The 22118-nt window shown below is 32.3% G+C and overlaps 1 protein-coding gene across 5 annotated transcripts in view; it reads left to right on the forward strand.

Annotated features, from left to right (window-relative positions):
* The window catches only part of LOC148629079 (3'-5' exoribonuclease HELZ2-like), a 27806-nt gene extending 5793 nt beyond the window's left edge, over nt 1–22013 (forward strand). For all 5 annotated transcript variants that reach the window (XM_088543418.1, XM_088543417.1, XM_088543416.1 and 2 more), the window contains 14 exons: nt 821–1027; nt 2540–2576; nt 4269–4408; nt 5380–5517; nt 5751–5811; nt 6114–9756; nt 10524–10609; nt 11156–11296; nt 12448–12585; nt 13895–14493; nt 14746–14967; nt 15294–15450; nt 15804–15971; nt 17714–22013. In XM_088543418.1, the coding sequence (XP_088399544.1) occupies nt 821–1027; nt 2540–2576; nt 4269–4408; nt 5380–5517; nt 5751–5811; nt 6114–9756; nt 10524–10609; nt 11156–11296; nt 12448–12585; nt 13895–14493; nt 14746–14967; nt 15294–15450; nt 15804–15971; nt 17714–17940 (5964 nt within the window). In that variant the 3' untranslated portion in view covers nt 17941–22013. The remainder of the gene's footprint in view (nt 1–820; nt 1028–2539; nt 2577–4268; nt 4409–5379; nt 5518–5750; nt 5812–6113; nt 9757–10523; nt 10610–11155; nt 11297–12447; nt 12586–13894; nt 14494–14745; nt 14968–15293; nt 15451–15803; nt 15972–17713) is intronic.
* Nucleotides 22014–22118: the final 105 nt, after the last annotated feature.

Below are 22118 nucleotides of genomic sequence, written 5' to 3' on the forward strand. Positions count from 1 at the left end.
GTGTGTGTGTGTGTGTGTGTGTGTGTGTGTGTGTGTGTGTGTGTGTGTGTGTGTGTGTGTGTGTGTGTGTGTGTGTGTGTCATTAAATCAAAGTACTCATGTACTGTGTCAATAAATATAGTATGAGAAACTTTAAATTAGATATCATAAAAATATTGGAAAGAATAAAATGCTATTAAGGTACTAGTTTAAAATGGGATGACTTTTCATAGTGTTGCATGCACTTGCTTGTCCCAAGCATTCATTTCTTTACATCTAGGTTATGATGCCCTTATATAGAAAGCATGATTGGATTTTTCAACAAATAGTTTACTTATTGCAAGTCAGATCAGAATGATAGAAACTGAAACTGATTAAATCAGAAAGCAAATTGTTCAGCACATATACATGTAAATGTTTGCAAGTCATAACCTACATACATTTTTTTTGTTTGAAAGATAAAACTAAAATTTATTTATTAATACCTGGGACTTTTGATAACAAACTTGTGAATGTCTATGGAATTATTTTCTGCAGAAGGTATGTACAGGTTTTGCAAACATTTTGGTTCAGTTGACTGCTTCATGCATCATGTATGTCGATTTCAATCATCTTAATTTACAAAATTAATTTTCATACAGAGATTGGGATGGTTGATTTACATTTTCTAATGGATTAAATATTTATATTCATTTGATGTTTCACTCTTTTAGATATTGTACTGAATATCACAATAATTTGCTAATTGTATTATAATAATATCTTTATTTACAGAAAGAGAATGTTGAAGTAAAAACATCATCAAACCTTGTATTCATATCAGTAATTATTTTTCATGTAGAAACTTGTATCCTGTATTAGAAGAATCAAGACTGCCACAGATAAAAAGTTTAAAGAGAATCCAGCTGAAAATTGGCATAAAGCTCTGTTCATTTACCTAGATCTGAACATATCTTTGAAAAGTATTCACGGGCCAAACTTTTACTCAGCAGTTATTGATGATGTTAGGGGTGTCCTTTTACAGATAGCTAAATGCTTCCTTTGTGGTGTAAGTATTATTTTTAGGTTCCAAGTTGATGCTGCCAGCTATACTCTGAAACTAGTAAATCATGTTCATAAATCTTGAAAATTAAGTAAAGTGAGTTCTGAGAAAAAAATGAATTTATTAGTTTTGAACAATAAAACATTCTTTAAAGGCAAGATTAATTGCAAAAAACAATTATTTTCTTACTGAACTCTTACTCGGCACACATTTTCAGTCGTTTCAGATTTCTGAACTATGAGTTTGATAAAGCTACAAGCTAGGGAAGGTTTTTTTTTCTTGTTTTACAACTCTCACAAAGCTACTTCACTTAACTTTCCATTAGAATCATCTGAGATATAGTGTTATTTTGCATTTATATTGGTTGATATTGTCCTGAGCAGATATTATAATGCACTGGTTTTGGAGTGGAATATGATACTCTGTGAGAGATAATATTCACCAATATAAATGAAATAACTCTTTTTTATTAAGAAATTAGTATTCTAGACACCCTGTTGCTTGTATGGATAGGATACATCCTTCAACAAAAATGTTTGATATTGAATTAGTTTTGATATCAATTAGAACTTTATATTTGAACTAGTGGAATATTTTGATCCACTCAGTCATTTTAATTCTGAAATTTCTGTTTGACAATATTAATCTCATCTGCATGTTCTGTCAGTATATCCATTTTTGAATTTTAAGAGGTTACTCATGTAAAAAATCAGTCAAATCCTGTGATATGGTTGGCATATGGTAAATTTTATCCCGATGAATTTTTCTTGGTCCAATGTAATGTTTATATCATATGAATGTCAATTCGTAAACAGATTTATTAATGCGACTGTGGACAGCTCAGGAAACGATTTCAAAGATCCCTAACAAAGCAACCATATTTTGCACCAGAGTAAAGCGTTATCTCCCTTTTTCAATGAATTTCAATGCTTTCTGTGTAATTTTTTTCTCTTTATCTGTTGCAGTTAATCAAAAACCAACATTCAACTTTCAGAAACGATGCATTTATGATATGAATCGGATGAAAAATTTTTGAAAACAAAATTAGTCTTGTGCAACCCACTGCCTGGTTTTTGCATAGACAGCCTCTTTGTTCAAAATTGTCATTTTGTATTTACTCTTGACAACTATGCAACATATCTGAGTTTGTATTTATCAGGTTTTTTAAATGATAACTTCCCCTATGCAAATGCAGGGATATATTGCACACTCTTTTTCTCAGGATTTTGAAATGAAGAAATGCTATGTAGTTAGTACATTACTGGTATATTCGTGGAAATTAGAAAGAAAACAGCTACTTGTTTGTGCCCTGACCAACAGATTAATGCTTTTATAGTCAATCTTGTAGTGGTCATCTGTTTTTTGCAAATAACTGGTCTTTAAAGAAATCTTTAGGTAGTGCATTGTATGATTGATTAAATTGTATATAAAGACCACCTATCTCCTTTGACCATAATTTTGCTTTCCCTTGGAGAGTCACTAGACATATTTTACTGTATGTAACTTGACTACTTTCAGCACAAGAATGTAGAGGCTTGTCAAATTTGCAAGGACAGTGAGTATTGCTTAATGTTGTTTCATGTTAATTTAGCTGTTTCCTCAAATTTGTCTTTTATCAATGATTTTTTTTTAATCAAATAAACCCATCTATCAGCAGATATACTTTGGTTAACTGGCATATCATATTTTATTGTGTAGCTGATAAGGCCAAGTAAAATTGATTAGTATATATTCATCCCCTCCCACCCTTAAAAAAATCAACAAAAACTTTAAAGATTGGGATGGAAATTTCAGGATTTTTACATGTCAGTTTCTAGTATTGAGGTACTAGAACACACAAATCTTTAATTTTCTGGTGACAAGATTGATGTTTCTTCTTTGAAACTAATGTGGCTATGGATTTAAAACAAATTTTTACTTCAAATAGCTAAAATTAGGCTACCAAAAATTTGGAAATGAATAAAATATAAAAAAAAATAAAATCCTTCCACCCGGCCCACATTTTTTGTGAAGGTTGAAAGAAAATTTTCCATTTAAGTTTACATGGCCTAACCTTAACTTAATATTATTTTAATTCTCTTACAGTAGAAAAAATGACAAAAGGAAATTGAAGGAATGACTGTTATATTTGTTATATTCTTTTGTCTGAAGTAAAAACATAAATTACTTGGCACACACTAAATCACCATCAAAGTATATTTATTTCAAGTGTGCACCATAGACATTGAGATTACAAATATTTATATAGGTGTAACCTCTTTCTGGTGTAACCTATTTCCAGTGCAGTCACAAATTCAGATTTTTTATAACAAAGAGCAAGGGCTTGCGTGTGTGGATCAATACGTCATCAAGGTTATGTTGAGAGGTGTATTCCAACATATTCAAATCAGCTCAACATTCCATATATGGTATATTATTCTTTTTATAAATTCCCCATTGCGATTTACTGTATTCCTTAAACTAAAAATTTAATTCACATTTTAATATTGATTTTTAACCCTCAATGAAGTAAACAGAACTTATTAATGGTCTGCTATATAGGAGGCATTCTTTGCTAAAATCAGATCATAATAAATGCACCCATGACCAAGAATTTCACCCTTGCACAGGAAACAAAACAATAATGACGACCAATGACACTTGTCATCCATTCATCCCTTAAGTAGGTTGGCATAAATTTTTTACAATCATGATGATTTAATTTGACGTTTAAATGATGAATATCCAGACTATGTTTATAGAAACAATTGTTGTTTTTGAATTTTTATGGAAGGCTAAATATTTTGACCACCAATGTGGGGTTAATCCAATATAACAGTCATTCTGTATAATTTAATTTTAGTATCAAAACTTAGTAGATCATCAGAAAATGTTGATGACGTCACATTTAGTCTATGCAACAATAGACAAAATTTTGTATCCTATAAGAAAGCTTGTTATTTCTAAAATTTAAAATATCATGGAAGAGTCATTACATGATTAAAAAAAATTACTTTTGATTTATTTAAATTATTAAACTTAACATTGGACTTCAGAAAAAAAATCCTATGGTGTTAGTACATGTAGTCAGTTTGTTACACTTTAAATGTAGTTTGAAACTATATATAAACAGTATAAAATTCCATTTCTGAAAATGACATTATTATATGAAAAAAAGTATCCCACAAATTTTAGGAAGGGAAGTCTCCAGAAGACACATTGGCACTTTTGCCTTTCTTACTTTAGCTTGTATTTCTACTTTTTTCAGTTCAAAATAAATTCCCTGGTGGAACCAATGCAATGAAAATAGAACACTTTATGACCTGGGCACAGGCTTTGTTAAATCTTTCCAATTTTGAAGTGGCAAGAAAGAAGGTGGAACAAGCAATAGATCATATATGGGACAAGGTAAATTGCTTTATATTTGAATTGAATTTAGAATTTATACTTAAGCGAGAAAAGTACTTTCAATTCCATCTTCAAATTTGGCATTTTTTCAAATGTAATTTATCATATATAAAAAGAAGAAAAAAATATCCATGAAACATGTCTTAACCAAATCCTGAAGAATCCAAAAACCAGTCTTAACTAAACCCTGATTCCAAAAACAGGTCATACCCAAACCCTGAAGAAACCAAAGACCTGCCTAAAACAAACTCTGAAGAAGCCACAAACTAGTCTAAACGGAACCCTGAAGAATCCAAAAACAAGTCAAACCCAAACCCTAAAGAACAAAAACTCGTCTAACCCAATCTCTGAAGAAGAAAAAACTGTCTAATCCAAACCCTGAAGAATTCAAAAACCTGTCTGAACAAAACCATGAAGAATCCAAAAACCTGTCTAAACCCTGAAGAGTCCAAAAACCAGTCTAAACCAAACCCTGTAAAATCCCAAACCTGTTTAAACTACACCCAATAGAATCCAAAAAACCTGTCTAAACCAAACCATGTAAAACCCAAACATGTCTAAACAACACCCTGTAGAATCACAAACCTGTCTAAACCACATGCTGTAGAATCCCAAAAAATGTCTGAACCACACCCTGTAGAATCTCAAAACCTGTCTAAACCAGTCCCTGAAGAATCCTTACCAAATCCTGAAGAACCCCAAAACCTGTCTGTTTTTTTTGTTTTTTGTTTTTTTTTTGGGGGGGGGGGGTTATTTTCTAAATATTTTGAACCTCTGTACTTTTCATGTACACATTTGAGTTATACTGTGTAAGTACTTGAATTAGTGGATACCAATTTTTGTTGATTGTGAGAGAAACATTAGTTCATGGATTCCTGAAACCACGAAAATTAGTACCCAACGAATTATAGTACATTTGATGCTATTTTTGACATTATAAAATAATATTTAATTTTTTTTTCATTTCATAGAAAGATCGGTCAGCAGCAAGATCATTGCTATTAGAAATAGACCGTAGAGAAGAGAAAAAGAGGAAAGAAAATGACGACGAAATAATTGATAGTGACAATGAATATGTTAGAGATTCTAACTACAGCAACCTTGAACAGGTAATTATTAAAAATAAAATAAGTGGTTACTTGATAAAAAAAACTGGCTGTTGTAAGAAAATACAATAAAAGCTTAGTGCCAGTGATGTTTTTTATTTGTTTTATAAGTCTTGTTACAGAATGCAGTTTAACAACATGTACTAAAATAATTCAATTTTATTTTTGAGGATCAATCAAATGCTTATCTTTATTTTTAATTTAAAAAAAGTTTGATTCTACTTTGTTATTTTCAGATGAAACAGAAAAGACATGAAGCAGAGGAAAGGCATAACAAGAAAGGACCCAGACATAGACGTAAGTATTGAAATGTAGTGGCCATGTCTCAGAGATTTTATTCATGTCTTTTTTATAAATTTTCTGACTCTTTGTCTTTACATTAACAGGTTCAAATGGGACTTGATTAATGATTTTGATCGTGAAATCTTTTAGTTATACACATCAAAGTAATTAAATTTAAGGTTGGGCTACAACTATTTGATTCATAGTGCAATTGTAAAAATGCAACTGAATTATTGTAACATAAATGAGATTGCATTTGATGGCAGTACCTTTAAATGTCTGAAAATCAACTTGAAAAATGTTTTTTTTTTTAATAGCAAAAAGAAATTCAGAGTCTCAAGACACACAGTATATGTTAAATGCAAAATGGACGGATGTTCCTAAGAAAAGAAGGGGAAGAAAACGTCACCTGACTGCTTCATCTGTCAGTAGCCAAACCCCATCAGAGAATTCTGACAAGCCATTACCAGAGGCACACACAGATTCTGACATTGATAATGATCCAGATTTTGATGCAATGTCTACAAGGACGGAGCTGTATTATAGTGCAGACTCATCTAGTGATGACGACACTAACTTTGAGGACTTTACAAATGTTGATCAGTTTGAGAGATGTTCATTAAAGTATGCTACAGGTACAGATGATCAAGTGAATGAGCAGGATTTGCTTCAGAATGGAATAGAACTGTCTGACAAATTTATTGATGGTCTAAGAAAACCAGGTCATTTCACATACCCAGAACTTTATAGCAGAGAAAAGAATGAAGAATTATGCAGGCGTAACCCTTTTAAGTTTAAGAAATGCAGAATCAAAATTGAAAGTTCACATGGAGCTGTGTGCACCAACCTGGACCATTCAGACGATATACAAGAAATAGAAATATCAGGAAGGTCTAAGATAGGAAAAGTTTTTAATGATGATGAGGTGTATGTGGAAATATTGTCTGATGAGAGAGATGCATACAAAAACAAAAATTTCATCCCAAGACTCCAGAAAATACTTGATCTGTCAAAAATGAGTCTCAAAGTGTATGGACAAGTAAGGGGAGTGATAAGAAGACATAAATACCAAGATATAGAGCATCCTGTCTTTGTCTGTGTATTAGATGAACAAGAGTTTCATTTGATGTTACCTATATCCAAGACAGTTCCCAAACTCCATGTCTTAAAAAGTCATTGCCAGAACAAGTACCAGGTTGATGTCTACAAGTATGATGAGGTAAAGGGAGAACTGAAACACAAAGAATTATTCAATGTTAAACCTGGTGAAATCAAAAACTATATATTCTTAGTAGCCATGATATGTTGGGAAAATCTGTATCCACTTGGTGCAGTCATCAAGGTTATCAATGCTAAAGATGGATTGAATTCTGGGATGGAAATCCTTAGACTTCATCATCAAGTACCTACTGAATACAAGTTTGAAACTGTTGAAAGTGTCAAAAGAATGTTATTGCAGAAGAATAGACAGAATAAAAAGGGCAGCACAAGGGAAGATTTGACAGGACTTGAAGTTTTTACTATAGATCCTCCAAATTCTAGAGATTTAGATGATGCCTTGAGTGTTGAAGAGACCTCTGATGGAAACTTCAGAATCGGCGTACACATTTCTGATGTCACAGCAGTTGTACAGAAAGGTGATGCTGTTGATTTAGAAGCATATGATAGAGCTACATCCTTCTATCCAGGTCAAGGTTGCAACCCATATCATATGCTGCCTGAACCTCTCAGTACTAGATTATGTAGTTTAGTACCAGATGAACCTAGACCTGCTATTTCGGTATTTTTCGTTTGCAACAGTGAAGGAAAGGGATTAGAGATGCCAAGCTTCAAGAAGACAACCATTAAAAGTCACAAACAGTTGAGTTACAGAGATGCACAAGATGTAATACTGGAAATAAAAGAGACAAATATCCCAGAAAGTATATGCAAACAAATCAGGATCTTATTTAGCATTGCTCAGAAAAGGAGAATTAGACGACTAGGAGGTGGCATGTTTCATGTTCCTGTGGAGACTCGTGACGATGATGATGACTTTAATGAAACCAAGGAAGCTCATTATTTGGTAGAAGAGTTCATGATTTTAGCAAACCATACAGTTGGAACATTTCTGTTTAGAAAATATAGAGAAACAGGATGTGTTCCACTCCGAATCCAGTCTCCCCCAGAACCAGAACTTGTTCAACAGTGGTTGACAGCCAATGAATATTCAGCAGACTTAATTTTGAAACTTCAAGAAATTCACCCTCTTCCAACTGTAGAAAGTGAGAGGAAACTATCTGTGAGCAATGCGCGTACTGGAAGATATAATAGAGTACTCATGTTTCAGCATTTTGTGTGGCAGAACCTGATACAAGCCATAAAGCAGAGAGATATTGCAAAAGCTATGCAGATCCTTGGATGTGATGAATCACACCCCTTTTCATGCCTGGGACTTGAGGAATGGTATGAATTCCAAGAAACAGCTGAGTACAAATGTTCTGGAGAAGTCAAATCAAAGAGAGATGGAATGCATTTTACTCTTGGAGTATATCCTTATATCCATTTCTCATCACCTATTCGTAGGTATGTGGATATTATCTCACATAGACTCCTCCATTGTGCATTAGATGGTGTTGACCCATGTTATACCATGGATGAGGTTTCAAAGATGTGCTTGTATATCAATGATGTCACTAGTCGAGCTCGTGCTTATGAGAAAAAATGTAGAGCATTGACATGGGGTTATAAATTGAGAAAGGAATCAAAAGTTTTCCATGGCTTTGTCAGAAGTGTATCAGAAAAGGATGTCACAGTTATTGTACCAGGTCACAGAAAGTTACCCAAAGAGTCAACAACTCTACAGTTGAACTGTCTTGGAGCTGTAAAGAAACCTGTTTTGAAATCTGATACACATACCAAGAGAGATATTTTAGAGCTACAGTGGAAGAAAAGATTGTATTCCTATAATGGATATGCTCCTATTAAAGCACAGCGAGAGGAGTCCAAGGTTTATAGATTGAACCCACATAATAGAGGGTACTTCCAGCAACAAAACAAGTGGAAACAGCTTCTCCAAGTCCTTACTGATAAAATAAGTCCAAAGGAAAAAATGTCTCAACTTGGAAAGATAATCAGTAATTCAGATCTTGGCCATGCAGATACAAACTTAGTCGATCTTGTCCCCTCATGTACAAAAACCCATTGGGATGTGAGTTCAGAGGTCAGGCAGGGTAACATCACTTTACAGAGCTGTGACTACAGCCTAACTTTTAACCATGGTCAAATTTTGGCTCTTCAGATGTCAGCAGAATCAGTCAAAGGAGCCCTTGTCCCACAAATAGAACTAGTTGATGTCACAAAGAATGTCAAACACTGTCTACTACATGTTAGAGATCCTATCAAACATTTAGAGAAGTATTCTACTAGTTCATCTAAAAGTTCTTATCCAAGTACAGTAGATTATATACGAACCTGGAAGCCTTTGGTTGAGATGGAAGCAGCTACCAATGCTGTTAGAGATGACATTGCCACTATTAATGATGTCCCAGTGAAATTTCTATCACAGAAAGAAGGAAAATTTTCCCTGAGAAAAGCATTCCTTGAACAAAGAAATTTGGAAATCAATAAAGTTCCCCTTGAAGTTTATCTGAAAGGGAATGGTCAAGAAGAAGAAGACAAAGATGGCATAAAAGAGATAGCAAGTCCTGACTACTTATGTATAAAGAGTGTAGTATACAAGACAGAGATTAAAAGACCAGGAATGCAATTTGGCAATACTAATGAGTGTGACCCCTCAGAGTACCAGATATGGAATGCTCATGCTAAGATAGATAGAGTAAAAGTTCAAGGAGAAAAGGGGAAAATTGACTTCATCTTTAAGCTTCATAAGGACACTAAACCATTACCAGCTCAATTCTTGTTGGAGGAAGTAAAGCCCAGATGTAGCATTGAAATTCTGTTCAAGTCAAGTGCAGATTGGTAGGTTATCAAAACAAAGTAATGAACTTTATTGCTGTTTATTTATGTTTAAAATATTTTTTTACGGAAATGAAAGTTTATCAGAAATTGAATAAAATTAAAAGCCTTTATCTGCACCAAAAGGCAATATTTCCTTCAAAAGAACAATATAATTCAGTCTGTGGAGGGATCATGTAATTAAAATTGCACAAAGGCAGATTGGTTGTAGAAACCATGAAAAAAAGGTGGTGCGAAAATTCACCCAATTTACAGCAATTTAAATTATTAAATTATTATATTCAGATTGACAAATTTAATTTCAAAAATGCCTTTTACTTGCTATAGAATGTTTTAAGTACTTCTCCTTCTAAGAATCCGGCTAAATGTATATGAGATGTGGCACATGAAGGGAAAAAATCCAAAGATTTTTTTTGCATTAACCAATTAATTATGCCTGACAACCACCAGAAAAAATCATCAAAGTGTTTGTAAAATTTGCCTTTTTAAGATGTTGGTAGGTCAAATTTAGTTGAAATGCACTACGAAAAAGGCAGGAAAATTTTCCCGCACTCTTTCATTATATAAGCAGGCAAAAAATATCTACATCACAGATGCGTCAGTATAAACTTTAATATAATATTTGTAATAGTATATATTTTTTTGGTTGTTTTCTAGATGCACTGAATATATTTTGGGCAAAATGACTAATATTGGGAAAATTATGTGCCACCCATTGCCTGATTCTTACACAGAATTGTACTTAAGTATTAGATATTTGTACTTTGCAGCCGTATTGATTCCATTGTACAGTGTCTTGACAAAGCTAGTCCTTTGGCTAAAGCTATAGCATTAGGAACAAAGATACCAAAACTAGGTAAGATGGTATAGAAATCTTTTATGAATGATGTAAATTGGCATCATCCACTTTACCTCCAGTTTTTTTATGATTGCAAAAAAATTGTGTAAAATGGAATATTAATGGTACATGTATCATGCAGTTATCTGGGTTCCATTGGTTTTCAGACAATTATACCTGAATGGATCTGTTAGAAAAAATTGTATCACAAGATGCCATAGCACAAACGTAAGGCCTGGATTGATTTTGGGGGATTTTGACAAAATAAGCATTTTCCTGATCTGTGTAATTGTATAACTATGTGTTATAACCAAAAGGAAGGCTTGGATTGATTTTTAGTGTCGTGACTTGATCCATGAAGGATTAGGGGTCTAAAAGATGTCACTAATACAAATGTATTATGGTCATTTTTTTATTCTGTGTCAAATATTTGATTGCAATCCAAATTCAGAGCTATATCAAGCATGAATTGTGTGTCCATCTGTTTAGCATTAAACTATTTTGAATAAAGGTTCATATTTCTCATTAATAGAAAAAGATTAACTGTGCTCCGATTCATTGTAGATAAAGGACACTTTGAGATTGGCAGAAAGATGGAACCAGATTTGATGAACATGAGAGGTATTGTAAGAAACAACCCCAAACAACACACAGCTATACAAAAAGCTCTTGTGTCATCCTTCAGTCTGATTCAGGGTCCTCCAGGTAATTTGAATTCTATATTGGTAAACTTAGCAGACTCATGGTAGAAAACATGTTATGTCTTTTTAGATGAGATGTAATGTGGTACTAGTATGCAATTTTCTGTCTATCTGTCTTTCACACTTTTCACAATAACTCAAAAACCCTGCCACCAATTGTCATTTTTTATTTCTTTCTTTATAGGCTTTCAATTTCTTTTATATAGTATTTTTGGGGTAAAGATTTTGTTTGTTGGGGTTTAACGTCCGAGCAGCAATAAACCCCAACAAACAAAATCTTTACCCCAAAAATAGAAATTACAGTGTCCATCCAACTGTTTATGCATGTTATCATGTAAAAGTTTTTTTAGTTGCTAGTAATTCAGTTATTCTATTATGTTCCAAATCTTAAAATATTTATTTGTACTCAACAAAGCATTTTATTCATTAAAATGTTCCATGGTCAAAAGATGCCACACTTATGTTGTCTAGATTTTTATACTCCAGTCCAAAAGGAGACGGGGGTATACTGTTTAACCCTTGTCTGTGTTTCCGTATGTATATGTTTCTGTCACAGTTTTTGCTGCAATTTCTTATTACAGTGGTTTGAAATTAGAGTGGGGGGTACTGTTTTAACCTTGTCCGTGTATCTGTGTTTCTGTGTGTCCATGTTTCAGTAATAGTTTTTTCTGCCACAGTTTTATCAGCAACTTCTCATCACAGCGACTTGAAATTTTGAAAAATTCTTCCTGTATGTATGCCATATGATATAGAATTTTGAGTACTACTGTTTACCAAGGACTTTTTTATTTTTTACTTTACATTTTGATAGTTGAAATTTTCAGTGCATTTTTCTCAGTAAGGACCATCACTGCAGCTTGAAATTTTTACACATTCGTCCTGTAGTTATGCCATAGGGTGGGTACTATTTTCTGAAAAATTTGACAACAACTTCCTGTTTACTATGGACTTTGTTTATTTTTCTCATATGGTGATTTAAAGCCAGGGTATCAATACTGAATCATTGCTCACAGATTTCTCATAGACAGCCTCTTGACAGTAAAATAGAGATGTAATACACATCTCTAATTGTGGTGAAACAAATAAAAATTGTGCATTTGTCCTGAAATAGCCTCTAGCTAGCTTTGTGATGGTATGGTTTATTTCTGTTTTTAGGTACAGGGAAGACATATACTGGTATCAAACTGGTATATCTATTCAATCAGATGAACTTGGGGTGGAAAGAACTTGGAAATGAGAAGAAGCAGATCATTTTCTGTGGACCATCTAATAAATCTGTTGATCTTGTTGCTAGTAAGTTGTGTTCAGCTGAAAAATGACAGCATTTAGTAATTGATAGAAGCATGGAAAGTTTTTCATGTACTTTACCTGTTTGTGTTCATTTTCAAGATCAGTGAATTGTTGCTTTTCTAATGTATGAGCTAAGCAAGTTTATTTTATATTAAAAAATGGATCGAAATTTAATTTTAAATGTTCAAAATTATATAAAATTTTCTATTAATAGAGTTTATGTCATTGCAACCCTCTTAGATGTCAATACAACAAAAAAAAACTTTCCATCAAGTGTTTGGAAGATGTCTATATAAAACAGATTCATTTCATGAAGACAATTTATACATAGACTAATACCTTTAAAACTAACTATAAACCTGATTTGACTAACTGTAATATAGCATTGTAGGTGAATTTCTTTAAGTATTGCTTAATTTGCCAGAATTCAAGGCTTTTGCTTTCCACGTGTCAGATTTATAAATGTTTAAGCAGACAAGTATTTCAATGAAGTTTGCTAAGATAGAACTTTGTTGTACTTACTCAGATGTAACAGATGTGATTACTTGGTATTAAGTGGAAAGCTGTAATGTTATAATTGCTATTTTATGTTCACGTTTTTCTAACAGTGTGATTGCAGTATAGCTCCTCATATATATGGTCTCCAAAAATATGGGAATTTCATTAGGGACCTGCCTTAGGCAGGTTGCCCTATAGTGATCAGTCTGTCCGTCCGTAACAAATTCGTGTCCGCTCTATATCTAGAGAACTGCTGTGATTTCATTCTTTATACATAATATGTATATTAACCAACACCAGCAGGTGTGTCATGATGTATGTACAACTTCCTAGGTCAAAGGTGAAGGTAAAAAAACTTTGGTTTCAGTTGACAACCCCATGTCCTGTGGTAAAGATCATGTCCACTCGATATCTTGAAAACCATTATGATTTCAAAGTTTATACTTGACATGTAAATTAACCAACACCAGAGGGTATATCATAATGTTTTTACATATCCTAGGTCAAAGGTCCATCTGTCAGTCGTACTGTCGGTCCGTCCATTCTTAACAAATTGTGTCCGCTTTAAATCTTGAGAACTGTTATTATTTCATAGTTATATCGATGTGTCATAATACCACAAAAAAATGGATGTGGAGTATCATACGTCAGTCAAAACATTATTGACAGCAGGGCCCACAGAGATGGCCCCCATCTCAATAATATCTAGTCGGCTTGAAGAGTTTCCAAAAGATTTTTTCATTAATGCATGTTTTTCTAGGATCATGTTAGATTAATGTGAATGCATACTATTTAATTGATATTCCTTTTGTAGAATGGATGAAGAAAAAACTAACGGAAAACTGCCCTAAAATGGTCAGATGGTACGGTAGTTCCATAGAGGATCAGGAGTTCCCTATTCCTGGTAAATCATCAAATCTAGGTCAAGGTGAGAGAGCTAAGGCTGATGAGGAACTTCGAGAATATTCCATGCACATTCTTATACGTCATCTTGGTAAGCCATATGCAGAAGAAATAACAGCTTTCGACAGACTTTTCAGGCAAAATCCTGATGGTGTTGACTTTAAAGATGTCAACAAGTACAGAAAACTTGTGAGGAAAGCAGTCATTGAGGAAGTTGCCCATTATGATGTTATTTTCTGCACCACTGCCATGGCAACCAACCTGAAAGTCATGGCGGGAACAAAAGACAGAATTTTCCAGATCATCATTGATGAAGCAGGAATGTGCACAGAACCAGAAAGTATGGCAGCCATAATTGCTTCCAAAGCCAAGCAGGTGGTTTTGATTGGTGATCATAAACAGCTCCGTCCTATTGTAATGTCTACTGATTCTGCCAAGCTGGGCTTAGAGGTATCTCTGTTTGAGAGATATGCTGACAAAGCCACTATGTTAACATCACAGTACAGAATGGTATGTCAACCAAGATTCTCGTTTAACTTGAAAAAAATGTTCTGGAAATTTTGAACTATTTATCAGTGAACAGCAAAATTGCTTTTATTGTTTTACATTGTTGACTTCGTATATTTCTAGGCAAAATAGAAAAATTGAGACCAACTTTGTAAATAAAGCGCCCTTTACAGATTCTTTTTATTTTTTCTGTTTTTTCTGTTTGTCCTTCAACAATATAAAAAATGGTGCAATGAAATCTTTTTTTTCCAACAGAATCCAGAAATTTGTGCGTTCCCATCCAAACAGTTTTACAAAAACAGACTGGAAACAATGCCATCTAGTACTTGGTTTACAAATACACCATTGAAATCCTGGATAAAGAACAGTGTTCCTGTTACCTTCTGTCATGTGGAAGGTAATGAAGAATATCTACCATTCAACACAGATGAAGGCAATGAACAGTCCTGCTCTAATAAAGAGGAAGTTGATCATGTGGTATGTTGGCTTATTTTCAAAGATTATTCATTAACTTTCAGAATCCATCAAACTATTGTGTCAGCAACTTTTCTGAAGCCACTTGATTAATTTTAGAACTTCCAAGAAATGATCTTCAGATATTTTGTAATTCCATTCTGCAAGTGCTATTTGGATTTTTAGTTGGAATGACATTTTTTGTTATGACTGACTTAAAGTAGTCTTCCATTATTCCTCATACAAAAATACTTGTCAACAATATTGGAACTGAAAAAGAACAAATTTAAACTTATTCTCAACAATATTGATTTATATCCAAATTAATTTTTTTCAATGTATTATTACAGGTGAAAGTATTTAAACACTTGGTTGAGGATGAAGTGATTGACCCTCACTATATCAACATCATGAGCCAGTACAACTCCCAGTGTCATGCTATTAGAGCCGCCCTCAAGAAAGACAAATTTATCCAGTTTAATGTCAACACTGTAGTCGCCAGCCAAGGTATGCCTAGTTTTAGTATAATTAATGAAGTCGGTCAGTACAAGTATTGATTAACAGTGTTTTTCAAGATGATTTATTGTACAAGAATTCTTTTCATATTCATGACACTTTATTGCACTCCCATTCTATTTCATGAGAGAGGATGTTCATTACACATGCACCACATGCACCACATGCAAAATAATCAGAAGGATTAATTTTTTTGGCAATCTGTTGCGACTGAATTCAAATGATATACCTTTATACCTTATGAAACCTCTCCTCTGTGTTCCTCTGTATCATGTAATGTAAAAATAACAAAATGTTTCAATGCTTAACTTAAAAATACAAAGAAGATTATTTGATATTTACAGGTGGTGAATGGGACTATGTTATAATTAGCTTGGTGAGATCTTTACCAGATTACAGAATAGAACCTAAACCTACGATAGGATGGTGTAAACAGAACCTTGGATTCATCACTGATGAAAACCAAACTAATGTAGCTCTCACTAGAGCAAGGAAAGGACTCATTGTTATTGGTAAGTTTGTCTGTAAGTCTGTTCATATTCATCTCTTACCAGGACCACAATAGAACTTATGTGTTTTTTTAAGTGCATAAGCTAAATCTAGATGCATTCTTGGCTCAAGTAATTATACCCCTACTCTATAGCAGTGTTCTCCCCAGGCCCTTGAAGTGCTGTGCTTTACAGCGATATTGAGATTGAGGGCTGCGCTATTGAGATCGGTACATGTACTGTGATATCTTGCTACCAGCGCTGTGCTATAAACTTAAATTTAAGGATTAAAAATCAATTACGACAGAAAATGTGTGTGCCCTGAGGTCATTTACGGCATCCTACAAGGTAATTAGCAGTAAACAGTGACCGCACAGGTGTCTGAAGCCAATAAAAGTTATGAAATTGCCGACATGATTCTTTAACAGTCACCCCACCTGGCCACAAATTAATTTTAATGAAGGTGTCAATCAGATATCAATATCTGATATGAATCAGATATTAATATCTGATATGAACCAATCAAAACTGACTATGGTAAAAATTCACTCAACCCTGGGCAAAAGCATGTGACTATTTACAAATGCAGAGTTGAATAATTGCACAATCACATGATGTTTTAACATTATGAAGCTGATTTACCTTATAAAAGAACATATTAAATTACCATACAATATTTATTCCATCAGATACTTCCAAAACACTTTGGAAAGAAAAAAGGAAATGGCCATCTTTTGTTTACATTGCCATGTTGTTGTGTATCAAGAGCACATGTTTTTGGTGGGAATATTAATTCAGAAATAGATCATAAAATCCCCCAAGTCTGAAAATAGTACAACAGGTGTGGGGAAAAAAAAATTATTTGTAAATCATGTTATGGGGTTTTGTCATGAATAAACTACATATAAACATAGTATTTAAAAGCAAAACAAAACTAGTGTGCCAACTTTAAATAACAAGAATAAGATTATGTTTTTTCCTGGTATGACTAGGTCAACTCCACACTACTGACTTCATGAACATTTTTTGGAAACATGAAAATTAAGACCAGAGTAGTCCTTTACATGTACCTGATTAGATAATTCTGAATCTATAAATATACTGAAAGTTACAAAGACTAGAAAAAGAGTTTAATAGAGATTGCTCTTAATCAAATGAATATCACATTCAAATGAGCCATTTAGGCCTCAAAACAAATTGAACATTGTAATTTCCAAGGGTCTGCTGTCAGCAAACAATTGAAGAACACTGGGTGTGTATGAATTAGAGGAAATATTTATGAAGAATTACTTATCATAATTTGATAGATTATCTTCAATTTTTCTGTTAATTTAAAAAGGAAAATAAAAAATGGTATTAAGTTAAAATGACTGCAAAAGAAGAAAAAAGGTAAAATATTTACCTTCAAAATGTACATTTTTAATACACTGATCAATCTTTATATAATACATTAAATAAGAAGTGGCAAGTTTTGACACGAGACATATTAACATAGTGTCATGCACGCTGAATACAGCGCTATCTGAAAATCGTGGGGAGAACCCTACTCCATAGGAGGGGGTATACTGTTTTACCAGTGTCCATCATTCAGTAATAAATTTATTCCTCACTTTTATAATCATATTCATGGTACTGATTTGGTAACTTAATATTACTTTCTTTTGAGCTTTTTTGACATAATTTCATTATTTGATTTTCCGTGAAATGAATTCTTTTATGCAAAAACAAATATTTTGATTGTTGTCATGAGATCATAAATTTTGCAGGGAACCAAAAGTTACTGAAATGCAATGAGGTTTGGTCCAACTTTCTGGATCATTATGGAAGGAAAGGATGTGTTGTAGATTGCGACAAGTACCCTCCCCCTCCACAGCGAGTCATAGAGAAAAAACAGAGAAAGAAATCACGCCGTGTACAAGCTCTGGACGAAGATTTCTACAGAGGCACAGACCAAGATCCCAATCTTATCCATGAAGAAAATCGCACAGAATGAACCATAGACATTCTTGTCTATGGAAGGGTGTGTGAAATGGCAAGAATATCATCAGTTATTGGTCAGTTCATTTTTATTTTCACTTAATGTTAAAGAAAAAAAAAAAAAAATATCATCAACCTTTTATTTTTCATGTCATTTTTTTTCACATTTATTTTACCATTATTATTGCTAATAAATTGTGAAATAACTATGTTTGTTTTGTTATACTGATTGAATGTGCTACACATTATCTGTTGATATATAATGTAATGGAAGACTTAATTAAAAATGAAATATTTCAAAAGCAATGGCCTCTTTGAATTTGCTGTCCATTGTGTTCTGTGTGTATGCAATATTAGAATGGTGTATGATACTTGTATCTTTGCTTTTAATTGCTAATGCACAATATCATTATGTAATCAAAGTTTCATTTCTATTATTAACATTATCTATGTCATTGTTATATACTGACTTTGTGTAATGCAACCAGATTTATCTCATTGACTTTTATATTTATTTACATTTTTTATATTGTGTATCAGGGTGTGACAGTATGTACAATCATCATATAAATGTCTTATATTGTCTGTGATATTTTTTTGTTGTATGATATTAATGTTTAAGTTTAGAGGTCACGTACACCATGTCCACTTTATGATTCTCAATAAGAATCTTATTGATTTGACTTTAATTGTAACATGGTGTTCATCGGTATTGAATAACTGTTGTTTAACTTAGGAAGATGGTCATATTAGATATTGGACGACTGTTGTCTCACTAACAGGAAATGAAGCTGTAAAATATTTTTGTGTATTAATGTTATATATTAGCAATCTACACCTTGACATAAAGGAGCCTGAATGACAAAATAATCACCCTAACCAGTTAATGAGACATTGTTATTATAGTGCTACTGTGTCTTTAAGGTTTTTTTTATCTTTTACTATAGTCGGCGTCACATAAATAACATACTGTTAAAATTTGAATAAAAATATTTTCTACGACTTTATTGACACCTACCGTCGTTTAAATTGTCTTAAATGACTTGCTCATTCGTTTAGCCAAACGGCTTCTCCCTAAACATTGAATCGTTAAATTCCGGTCAGATTTTAATTCTAGGTGGCAATATTTACATTGTAAAAAGTCGGCCATGTTTACAGTGATCGGGTTGCTAGGAGATGTTGTTTACGTTTAAATGGTTTGTCCAAAAACCGAAGAACCCAGAATGCAATTCGGCGTTATTTCGGATATCTCGGATTTATTTTACGCGAACAACGTATAATACCGAGAAGTTGATCAAGCAGACGATTGTCACCGGAGTTCGACGGGAACTTACGCACTTCCGTTTGTAAACAAATCGTCCCGTAAAAACCAACATGGCGGATATTAGTATGGGATTTTCCCGTAAGGATTTGTTACGCATGATTTAAGCTAATAAGCGACTTGTTTTTGAGAAGCTGTTTGGCTAAACGAATGAGCAAGTCATTTAAGACAATTTAAACGATGGTTGGTGTCAATAAAGTCGTAGAAAATATTTTTATTCAAATTTTAACAGTATGTTATTTATGTGACGCCGAGTATAGCAGTCTTTATAAACATCTGACAGGAGGTGATTCATACATGTCAAAAACTTACAGAATTCAGTTTTATTTCTTGTTCAGAAACAGTCACTAATTACATAACCAGTCTTAGTTCATCATTCTGTTGTCATAGTTTCAAGATAAAAAATTTATTTAGATTGTGAGCAAAATTGGCACTTTGTAAGTGTTATTATTCTTGATTTGGTTGATTTTAGTTGGAGATGAATGTAAGATTTTCTCAAAATTACAGATCTGTTTAGAGGAAGTACTATTGTTACATCAGAATATAACATATATTTCGTATGGTGAGTTTTTCTTCGTCATGAATCACCTCTACCATAAGCAGTGTTTGAATTTTATAAGGTTTGTACTTTAAATACTTTCATTACTTAATAGATAATTTTAGATAATTAACGTTTTTAATAGAAACGTGTATCAAGTGCTACTTAAAACCATCTTTTATCATGGTGAGAGTACAATTCATGACACATTAGAAACAGTTGATCATTTTGTACCTTTCAGGTTTTTCAGAAGATTATGTATTTTTTCCGTCCAACTTTCTGCGAACAAAATGAAATTGGTTTTTTTTTTTAATTAACCCTCATTTTTATTATATTTTTTTAATATGACTGCACAATTGATCTTGCTTTGAATGTGTCAAAGCCTTTTCTTTTCATTGGGTTGTTATCATGATGAAAGTTTGCTGCTACATTGTTGGAATTTCTGTTTGAAAAATGGCAAAAAAATAACTCTAAATTTTCTGAATAATTGAAAATATCTTTTAAATTGATCGTTTTAATGGATTTGTTTCACATGGAGTACATACTGTTTTATATTAATTAAAAATTGATGTGAGATATGTAATCACTAAAGTCATATAGTGCTGTGCTTTTTGTTTTGTTTTTATTTTTATTTTTTGTATATATATTCATACTGTCAATATTAATCTATATTTTATTTGAAATATTCAAGACTAAATCAAAAAAAATACTGTGATAAGTAGGCTGTTGATTTTAAAAGAATAAATAATATACAATTTGTTGTTCAAAGCCTAGTAAACTGTACGTGTTATTGCTTGTCAATATCTATTTTGTGCCATATAGAATATACACTACTCAACCACTTAAAATTCATTTTTTTTTCAATTTTGCCATGTAAGTACTTCTCCGTCAAAGGATCAGACAAAATGTATATAAGATGTGGCACTTAAAGAAAAGAAACACAGATATTTTATCACATTTTCCAATTATTTTTACCACATATTTCTCAGAAATAATAAAAATGTCAAGTTTGCCTTTGTAAGATATTGATTTGTTAAGTTTAGTTGAAATAAGATATGGAAAAATGGTTGGAATATTTTCCCTATAATATCTTTGTCAGTGATGCTTCAGGATAAATTTAATTAGCTTTTTGGTTGTTTTCTAGATGTATTAATATATTTCAGGCAAGAAATACTAAACTGAAAAAAATAATCTGCCACTCATTGCCTGATTCTTTCAAAGAATATTACTTATAAGTCAATTATAGGTATTGCCTCATTTACTCATCATTATTTTGCTAAAGTTTGTACTGTAAATTTGTACATATTGTGGTTTTGTTTGTTTTTTTTTTTTGTTTGCATTAGTTTAAACTATATATTGAGAATCAATCAGGTTGGGAAAAATCTTTGAATTTCAATATTAGTTTGGATATTTCTTCTCTTACTGTTGTTACATTTTATCAAGTAACTTCCTTCACTTCTATTTTTGTAAAGATATTTTTTAGTTGTTTTTATTTGTTTTGTTTATTTTTTTAAGTAGAATGTAGATATGTAAATATTTTTTTTAGTTCTGAGGGAATTTTATATAGATTTCAAAGTTTAAACTTCAACATAAAGAATTGCATTTTTATTTTATTTTTTTTATTGTCGTGCATATAAAATGAAAAATTACAATAATTTAATGTAAAAGGTTAAGGTAACTAGTTAAATAGCATGAAATAATCACTATGATCACAATGATTTCTCAAAACATTGTACTATAAACTTATTAGATGGCACATTGTAGTCTTTGCCCTTCCAAATGTATTTTAATTCTCAAGTTAAAAATACTGTGTGCTGTCAAAAGATGGCTTTATTTTGTTGATACTACAGTAAATAATGATATGTCTTTTTATGTGATGTCTTTCAGTTCTTAGCACTCATGACAAGTCTTTCATTAAGTTGGGTTTTTTTTTTATTTATTTAAGTTTAATTAATTTTTGTGCTAGTTTCAATTATTCATTAATCATATGCATGAACATATTTTCTTTTAAATTTCAATTTTTTGAGAATGAAAAAAAAAATCATTCAGTCATGAAATAGTGCCTTTGTATGTGTTTATCATGTTGTTTAATCATAATGTCAGAATTGCCAGCAAAACTTTGCACATTTTTTGCTAAAATACAAGTTGATTATTTAATGGACCAAATTGCTTTTTGTATGTTCAAATTTTTGTTAAAATGTTGAATAAATGGTTTCATCAAATTAAAAAAGGATTTTCTTTACAATTCATTATTATGACAGAATGTTCTGGACGTCCTATTTACATGTTTGTAGATTCTCTAAAATCACAAATGGCTCAAGGGCATGAGGTATGT

Source organism: Perna viridis, chromosome 1, assembly GCF_037379345.1.
Source record: "Perna viridis isolate PV_CMFRI_1.1 ecotype Kerala chromosome 1, ASM3737934v1, whole genome shotgun sequence".
NCBI lineage: Eukaryota > Metazoa > Mollusca > Bivalvia > Mytilida > Mytilidae > Perna > Perna viridis.